The sequence below is a fragment of the Sinocyclocheilus grahami genome, unplaced genomic scaffold (assembly GCF_001515645.1).
Source record: "Sinocyclocheilus grahami isolate Dianchi unplaced genomic scaffold, SAMN03320097.WGS_v1.1 scaffold2357.1, whole genome shotgun sequence".
NCBI classification, from domain to species: domain Eukaryota; kingdom Metazoa; phylum Chordata; class Actinopteri; order Cypriniformes; family Cyprinidae; genus Sinocyclocheilus; species Sinocyclocheilus grahami.
Genome location: NW_015507536.1, coordinates 8,929 through 18,492, shown reverse-complemented (window position 1 = coordinate 18,492; position 9,564 = coordinate 8,929). Strand labels below are relative to the sequence as shown.

Below are 9,564 nucleotides of genomic sequence, written 5' to 3'. Positions count from 1 at the left end.
TGCATTTAATATAAATTTTAACCTCATTGAGCAAACTCAATGCGAGGGTTAATTAAGTGATTGATGGTTGTTCAGATCTATGCAATTGCACATATTGCTTTAAACTTGGGATTTCACATTTTCATTCTCTTAAACTAATTATTTCCTCACTTTCTCTCTTTCTGCAACTTGTGTGTGAATGCGTGTGTTAGATTAGTTTATATGTCTTAGATTTATCCAATAAAGCCTTATTTATATTGAAAAGAGAAGTATCTCGTGTTTTGTGCTCACAAGTTAATGTCTTAAACTGCCGATCTTGTTACATATGCTAATTAATAGTGTTTTCACTATATTTTGGATATAAATATCCATTGCAGAATTTATGTCATACGGCTCGTTCACTGTATCGCTGGCCGTCTCAGTGATCAACCGTAAAACAGTGATTCTGTCCTAATTCCCTTACATATTAATGGTGGAGTTCCCTTTAAAATCTTAAATGATTCCCTTTGAGCTAAATTGACCTGTTTCCCTTACAGAGTCAATGATTCAGTGGTCCATTTGTAAAGACGGGCACTTGCTTCATTCTTGAAAGAATCGTTTGGAGGCATGCTTCAACATTATTTATGCTATTATAATTTTGCAGTCTAAATGCATTCGTGCTACATTTAATTTATAACTGTCTGTGTAAATGCATCTGAATGCCACTCCAGTAACTTCTGTTTCTTCTGCAGTGGAAAGATCGGTTTTGTTGATACTGGTTTAATTTGATTGGTAACAGCCCTATGTCTTATTATATTAAGTGATATTATTAATAAAATGTAAGTATTTGGTATGAAACATGATGCATGCATTTAGGCCAAAAATGACCTGGAAATCAATTTATGACCTGGAAATCAATTTATAAGTCATATAAAATGTAATTTACCAACAACAAAACTGTGGCCAGTGAAAATGCTGAGTGGCTAGTAAATTTGTAAAAACACTAGCCACAGTGGCTGGTGAGCAAAACAAATTAATGTCAAGCCCTGGTTGGAACTGAAGTCTGCAGGATGGTAGCTCTCCTGGTCTGCTGCAACAGTTACTGGGGCCTCAGAAGAACAGTGAGTTACTCTATTGCATTATCAAATAATAAATATTAATTCCCTCACATTATTGCACATTTCAAAAGTAAAACATTGACCATCTTCATATTCTGTATATTGTCGGTTTGTCTGTAAACACAGTCTTGACTGCACAACTCTTGGCACAGTAATTCAATATGATAAAATGTGTAGTGGTTCATGAAGGTAAAAGAAAATAGAAATAATTCATAACAAATGTATTTTCTTTCTGAAGAATGTAAAAAAAAGCTGCCTAAATCGCTTAGTGGTTTTGATTTGCTACTATTTATACTATATTTAAAATAAAAGCCGTTGTGAAATAATTATGGCACATAACATATATTTTCTGTTTTTAATGTGTTTTCTTTTCAGAAATTTTCATAGAAAAATTGTAAACCAAGAGGTGGTGACAATGATGCAGTTAAAAAGGATTTTTTTCAATCTTTAAAAAAAAACAAGAAGATCTTGATTCTTGAAATTACAGGTAATTTAAATACCATGAGCTTCTTTGGCAGCTTTGGTTAGAACATTTAGGAAAAATCTTTATTTTTTTCTCACAACAATGCATTTCATAATAATGATAGTCATAATAATACTTTATAACACATAGAAGCTGATACACCTTGTATTTGAACTTTCACAGTGATCCATACCTTCTCAGGTTGTGACCCTATAAGCGCCTTTAATGGCAAAGGCAAAAGAAAGAGGATTACCTGACTGTATTTACAAATCTGGGTAGCAGTTTTACCCTGGACCAATCAACCTTTGAACTACTTTGCAAATATGTGAGCCACCAGTATGGCCAGTCATCTGCTGAAACTGTGAACGATGCAAGATGCAAAGCCTTGCTCCATGGCATCGTCAGCTTTGACAGAACTATCCATGCCCCTGACAAGTGATGCCCTGTACTAGGGATAGGCAATGTCGGTCCTGGAGTGCCGCTGTCCTGCAGAGTTTAGCTCCAACCCTAATCAAACACACCTGAAAAAGCTAATCAATGACTTCAGGATTACTAAGGCTCCAGGCAGGTGAGGTTTGTTGTTGTTTTTTTCTTTAGAGTTGGAGCTAAACTCTGCAGGACATCGGCACTCCAGGTCAGGACTGATGTTGCCTACCCGTGCCCTGTACCAACACTGCAAAAGGGCAAACTACCAAGCAGCCGTAATGAGACCGTGACCTGGACGACTAGAAATCCTGTCCTGAAAGTGTGTTGCAGGTAGTCCAGTGCAGTTGCAAGCAAAGGAAATGTGAGACTGAAAGATGTTCCTGTATGTCTCAAGACTGTGTTGTACTAATTTGTGTCAGTTAAGGTGACCAGACGTGCCACTTCCTGGAGACATGTTCTGCACAGGATTTCTAAATTGCCTAAAATAACCAAATGTTGGTTGTTTGCGCTGTGCAGAATGATCGTTGTGTGTACGTGTCCCCGAGAGGTGGCACGTCTGGTCACCTTAATGTCGGTGCCAATATTGTGCAAATGTTTCCCAGAAAAAAGAGAAAAGACATACATGGGATGAAGCTCTGATGAGAGTGATAGGGATGATACTGATGAGTAAAGATGTGCTGTGTCATATTTTAGGCTGATTTTGAGCTGTAATAAATCTATCATTTTGAGCTCCTTTAATCTGAAAATTTAATCTGAGCATTTTGAGTAATTTCAGCCAACTTGGGCCAAATTGTACTTAATTTTTTATCTTTCTGTGATTGCACAGTGCCTATAATTTATTGTATAAAACATCACAGTTTTGTTACATTTACAATGTGTATCTTTAATTATGATTGGTGACATTCTGTGAAGTTGAAGTGTTTTTTCTATGAACTTTCGCATATTTCATGGTCTGCATTCACACTTGAGTATACTAATGCACCAATATTGGTCTCAAATATTTAGGTACATGTATAAATGTCAGTTTGAGATATATTTTAGATTACATCTAAGCTGCAATAATAATAAAAGCGGTGTACGTGCAAGCACCGAATTCATCATAAACAACAAAGATGCAGTGCAAGAGATTAATTGTGCAGTGTAGTCAGTTTTTGTATTTTTTTGTATTTTTTTTTATATATTTTTTGCGAGATTAAACTGACCTTTTTAGAAGCCTAATGTTGAGTGTTCCTTAATCGCTTTCTGTACACAGTTTATTCCATGTTGTTTTTTATTATTTTATTTTACAAGAGAACTTGCGAAGTCTTGTTTTAGCCTACTACTAATGCGTGAATAAATGCATAAACGCATCTCGGACACATTTGAGCAGCATTAGTAAACTGTGTAAATATAAAGAAAAGCCAAATCACATGCAGGTTTTTTCAGACCGGAGACCATAATCGTGTAATAATTTATTTTATTATGATATGTAACGTCCAATTTTTCTTTCAGTAATGTTTTTTAAAGTTTTTCAAGGATTTTGTGATACTAAACGTTTTATTAGTTGTCATAGCAAGTGATTTTAAAAGTAGGATGGCTCCCTTTTTATAACATGACTGAAAATTTTACTTGAATTTTACTTACTTTTGGAAACCTAATTGTTTTATAATTACTATTATTATTATTATTATTATTTCTGTTGTTTCTAGAAGTATTAATTTTGATAATAGTCAATAGAAAAAAATATAACCACACACATTGTTTGTCCACAGAATAATTACACATTATTAATAAAATGCGTCCCTGCACGAAACTCTACCTCTGCCAGCAGGACTTTAATTTCAGACTCAGTAAAGGTTTTTTTGTTTTCTTTGTGCTCGTGATTGTGCTTCAAGCATAAAAAATTGGATATTGGCGTGTGCTCTTTTATATGGTAATGATATTAATTAGGGGGCGTTTACAAGGCGGAGATCTGACACCAGTCAGCTGCGCACAATTTCAGGATCATTTGTGATTTATAAATGTCACATCTGGAAGAGAGGCGTACGCACGTGTTTTTGTGCACATGTTCATTTTCTCTGAATCACACGTATGCACTTTTGAGAAATTATCTTAGAACAATTTTAGGACGGTTTATACGCAACATTTTATAATTGAGGCCCCAGGTGTGAGAACGAAAATCCCTTTCTATCCACTTTTTCCTAGTTCACCTTATGGCCTTTAGAAGTTAATGCTGGTTCTGAGGGAAAGGTGTCAGAATACACAGTGCACCGCAGTTTGTTGTGTATGGGGCTGGCCGGGTGCGTGTGTGTCAGTAACAGAACATTTTGTAGCAGAGATGACTGAAACAGTACATACATGTGAGTAGCAGCACATACATTATCAGATTTTTAATAATAAAAAAAACATTTTAATTATAAAAATCACTGTAATCCTATTTCATGTATAAAATCATGTACGTTAATTGACAGCTGTGATGATCAGTGGGCCTGAGTTTTTACCTCCATCATTATTGCATGGGCTAAAATATGGATAGAGTTTCCCAGTGAAAGACTGAGCAGTGAAAGAGAAGATATGAGAGCGAGACTCCACGTCATAAAAGCAGACCAGTCCCTCCTCATAATCCACAAACACACCGACCCGCTGCGGCTTCACTCTCAGAGACAGAGAGACAGAAGGACCAGAGAGAGCCTTATATTCATCTCCATTCCTCAGCCACACAGTCCAGTATCCATTACTGGGAGTCAGTGGGATATCTCCCTTCCTGTCAATGGATTCTCTGGCCACTCCTAAATCCCATTTAGTCTTTCCCTTCACCTGCACCTCAAAATAAAATCTCCCTGAGGAGAATCCCTCCTTTCCTAAGACAGAGACATTTTTATTGAATCTCTCTAGTTTGTCTGGGAGTTTCTGTCTAATGTCTCCATGTCTCACTTGTTTTCCATCATCAGACAGAATGAGTTTAGGATGAGCTGTATCAGGATCCAGAGTCACATCCACTGAGAAAACACAGAATATCAATCACAACTTCACAATACACTGATTCTGTGCTGATATTTGTAATATTTAATCCAGATTTAATCAGATTGTAGTGCAGTAATGAAGCTAGTGTAGCTCAGACAGCACACTGTACCTGCATACTGCTGCATCCACTTCAGCTCTGCAGAGACACATGACAATAAAACATCAGCAGATCTTTGAGGTATTTTATGTGCGGAATTACAGACAAGCATTAAAGCTAAAATAATTGTGTACAATTCTTGTGTATGTGTGCATCATGTTTTTATTTGATCAATGTACTGTATGTATAGATGCACTTGTTTGATAAAGTTTCTCACCTATAGTGTCCTTCAGTTGAGTCAGAGCTCTCTTCAGAGTCTCCAGACTCGCATGAGTGTCCACACTGATCTCAGGCCAGTTCCTGCTGTTTCTAGGGCTGCACAGAGATGAGTAAATCTACAGGAGAGAGGAGAAATCCTTCAGCATGGGGAGTGTTATAGTGTGACATATACTGCATTATCATTGATCAGAGAGATGTTCACTTACTGGAATGAGATCTTCAGTCTGTGAAAGCTGCTCCAGCTGAGTGTTTCTCATCTTTAGCTCAGTGATCTCCTGCTCCAGCTCTTCAATCAGCTCTTGCTCCTGTTTCTCTGCTGCTTTCTGCTGCTCCTCCATCATCTCCAGCAGTTCAGTCTGATGTCTCTCAATGGAGCGGATGAGATCAGTGAAGGGCTCAATACAAGCTGCTTTCTCCCTCTCTGTATTTTTCTGCTCAATCAGGTCAATCAACAAATTATTAGTGCAGTTGTCTGCATGCTGCACAGTTCATGTTATGGACATTATTTATATCTAAATTAATGTGCCCAGTAAGCTACTACCCACAAGCACTCACTTTTCTGACTTCTGCTGAGTGTTTGATGTCTTGAATCTTCGTGATTCTGTCCTGGATCATCTGCTGTGTGTCTTGGATCATCAGCTGAGTCTATAAACAGAGAACATTTAATTGATAGAATGACATGAGTGTGAGTAAATAATTATTCATAAGTTTATATTTTAATTCATAAGTGAACTGTTTTATTATGGATAGTCTTTAGTTCTCACCTCTTCTAAAGACACAGTGTTGTGGTTCTTGTGATCTCCATCAGTGCAGCACAGACAGACGATGGTCTGATCATCTCTACAGAACAGCTCCAGGGGTCTCTCGTGTTTCTGACATATATAGTCCTCCAGATTACTCACAGGATCCATCAGTTTGTGTTTCTTCAAACCTGCCACTCTCAAATGAGGCTCCAAGTGAGTTTCACAGTAAGAGCTCTGACACACCAGACACGACTTCAGGGCTTTCAGCTTTCTCTCCTCACAGAAGTCACACAGAACCTCAGCTGTTTTCTCAGGACTTTTCTTCTTATAGTGATCAGCAACTTCTCGGAGTGTGGTATTAATCTTGAGATCAGGTCTATGTTTGAATGTTTCTTTACAGTATGGACAGCTGCAGGTCTGACTGTTGTCCCAGCACTTATTCAGACAGATCTTGCAGAAGTTGTGTCCACATGGAGTCGTGACTGGATCAGTGAACACATCCAGACATATAGAGCACTGAAGCCCCTCAGTCAGTAGACCACTGGAGGATGGCATTGCTAGAAAGAAAAAAATGAAGATAAATCACATAGACTACTAGTTCGGACACACATGAAACACACAATAAATTCAAGTTTCTAATCATCTTAAAGTCTTTTTGATTGAAAGGTAGCTATTTTATAAATTATTGAAATGATGATGATTAATATTTTAAATGGAGACAGATAGAGAAGGAAAATAATCAACAAGTGTTCATGAAGAATACCATAATGCACAAACTGAAGCTGGTTGAATGTAAAGACTGTCTAGATACAAACAGTGGTGACTTTGAACAAACTTAAAAATGCAAGAGGTCATCTGGTCATATTTTCAATATTGCTATTTATTGCTTTTTGCTCATAACCGGAGTCCCTTATTATGCAAGATTTATGCTACAAGCTCTTTGTAGAATTGTACAGTAAGAAGTTATTTCCCTTAACCAGGAAATTAACGTTCTTAGAATTGACAGACAGTTGACCCTGAGAGGTCGGCTAAATATCTACAGCGGATCTAAAATATGAATAGTTAATTATAACTAGTTATGGTTAATTATTCATATTTCCTGTTGTGAGCTAAATTCGCTACAATAAATAAAGGTGACTTGACTTGACTTGACTATATAAGAAGAGTGTAAGTCATTCATGCAGTAAGTCATTATTTTCTGGGTTATTGACATACATGGAGGTTTATCTATACTCTGCCTCCTGGTTGTTCTTGGTTGTGTTGATGGTGGTGAAGATTCTGCCATTGTTTTCCCCTCTTTAAAAAAACAAAAACAAACATTGTATTTCACAATATAAAATAATGACCAATGAACTGATAAGAAACGCCCCATTTGCTATATATTTGAATGTATATTTGATCACTGTGGTTTAAATGAGATCTTACCTCACAGGTCAGAGCTTGGATTACTTATTATAGCTACTACTAAAGATATTGTAGAAACTTATTTATTTTTATTTTTTTTGTAAAGCAGCTTTGCAACGATTTGTATCGTGAAAAGCGCTATACAAATAAACTTGAATTGAAATGAACTTATTCTTAATATGATTATTATTTTACATTAGATATTTTCAAAGAGGTACGGTCTTACTCTTCTCACCCTCTGAAAGAAAGTGACATTCAAGTTATTTAAATAAGTTATTTTAGTTTTTCAGAATTAAAACTGATTTGGATCATGACCATTTAATCAATATTTACATTAAATTGTTTAAATCTCATGCAAACATTAATAGCGAGGGAAACCATTAATACTTTATCAACACAGTACGACTCATAAACTCACTGATCAATCTGAACTATGACCTGCTGTTTAGAAGAAAGTAATATATTTTCCAACAAAAATATATCTTTCCACATATTAGATGTATTATATGGTCAAGAGTAATTTTCATATTGTTTATTATAAACATGATTTTAAACTGTAGTGTAGCAGTTTTGTGTTCATTCCATCTGAAGCTCATTTATTTCCTGTTTCTTTAATCTTAATGTTGCGTGACAAAATTACAGTAACACCAAACTTTGCTGTAATACTAATCAAATGACATACTTTAAATACAATTCTGATACCATTTCAATGCAGTAAACAACTAAAGTAATGGAGTGTTTGACATGATTCAACCTGGTTCTGTTCAACTTATTCCAGTTTGACATAAACTAGCTAAACCAGACCACTTCCATTAAAAACCTCTTCACGACAATCTCTCTTATATTTCTATCACTTACCTGTGAGTATAAGATGTGACCACACGGATCTCTGAACAGCTCAATAAGTATTCTGTTGTTTAAAGAGGTTGATCGTTGCAGGCATGTTGTTCAAGTTAGTTTCACTTTCTCTGAACTCAGTCTGAGTGATGTCAGAGCTCCTCCTGTACTTTAGGGCTGGGAGTCTTCAGGCACTTCACGATCCCATTCCAAAACCATTCTTGATCTACATTTCTCCCCAATTAATTCTTCTGCTGTGCAAATACATCAACTTTACATTTTTACTTTTACTTTACTTTTTGTCTATAGTTGGAATCTCTGTATGTCAGTACTGCTATCTTAAACAAAGGGGTATGAATCTTCACTGGTTTCACGATTAAATTCAATTACAATTATTATTATCAACTCAATATCACGATGGGTCACATTCTGTTTTCAATAGGCTATTACTGCACATGGCTACATTTCATATAAATATTCTGTCTAATTTATTTTGTGCAAAATGTACTTTTTTTTTATTATTATATAAGCAGGCTACTTTTTAAAACAATACCTTATTTAAAATAAGTGTTCTTTAAGTATCTGAAAGAATACAGACAATAGTTATGGGTTTTTCTTTTTACCTCTGCATTATTGCTGTTCGGTTATTAGGCCTACTAATGAGATCATAGACAGCGGCAGCTTTAACAGGCTGCATTCACACTAATGCACAGATCTATTTCGATATATCAGATGTTCTGTCATGCTCTGAAAACATAACTGACTGTGTGTGAACATCAAATCCATTTAAAAGTCAAAAATGCATTTATGCAAACGCATTTAACCGCAGCCGCAATCGAGCTTCAGGACAAACAAACACAAAGCGCAAGTGAAAGTCTAATAGTCAAGTCACCTTTATCAGATAATTAAACAGATTTTGTTATTTTTAGTTAAACTTAATTTTTGTTGCTTGTCTGCGCTCGTCCGCCGCCTTTTCCTCTTCTCCGACCGCTTAGTGTTAGTGGCACAGTCCAGGTGTTTCCAGGTGTTACTCGTGCTATTTCTCCATGTTGAGAGTTTGGTGTCGCACATATTGCTAAGCATTCTTATCCTTTTCTCCGATAAACTGAAAATAACAGGAGTGTGTCCATCTCACAAATGTAGAATCCGTCTCTCCAGTCATCTCAACCATCTATTTCCAGCAACAGAAGATAGACAAACTATTTTACCCGTGGAATTTTTTCTCTGGTGCTGTTTTGCGGTGTTAGTAATATGTTGTTGTAACTTGCGTTACTGAGATTGTAACGAGTAATAATA

At 36.2% G+C, this 9,564-nt stretch overlaps 1 protein-coding gene across 1 annotated transcript; it reads right to left on the bottom strand.

Moving 5' to 3' along the window:
• Positions 1 to 4,222: 4,222 nt before the first annotated feature.
• On the bottom strand, positions 4,223 to 8,378 carry LOC107574833 (E3 ubiquitin-protein ligase TRIM39-like). The gene is made up of 8 exons (XM_016261271.1): positions 8,289 to 8,378; positions 7,243 to 7,321; positions 6,049 to 6,584; positions 5,840 to 5,929; positions 5,491 to 5,715; positions 5,283 to 5,400; positions 5,078 to 5,104; positions 4,223 to 4,943 (listed from the first exon to the last, which is right to left on the bottom strand). Exons 2-8 carry the CDS (start codon positions 7,310 to 7,312, stop codon positions 4,405 to 4,407), a joined length of 1,605 nt encoding a protein of 534 aa, XP_016116757.1. The 5' UTR covers positions 7,313 to 7,321; positions 8,289 to 8,378; the 3' UTR covers positions 4,223 to 4,404.
• Positions 8,379 to 9,564: the final 1,186 nt, after the last annotated feature.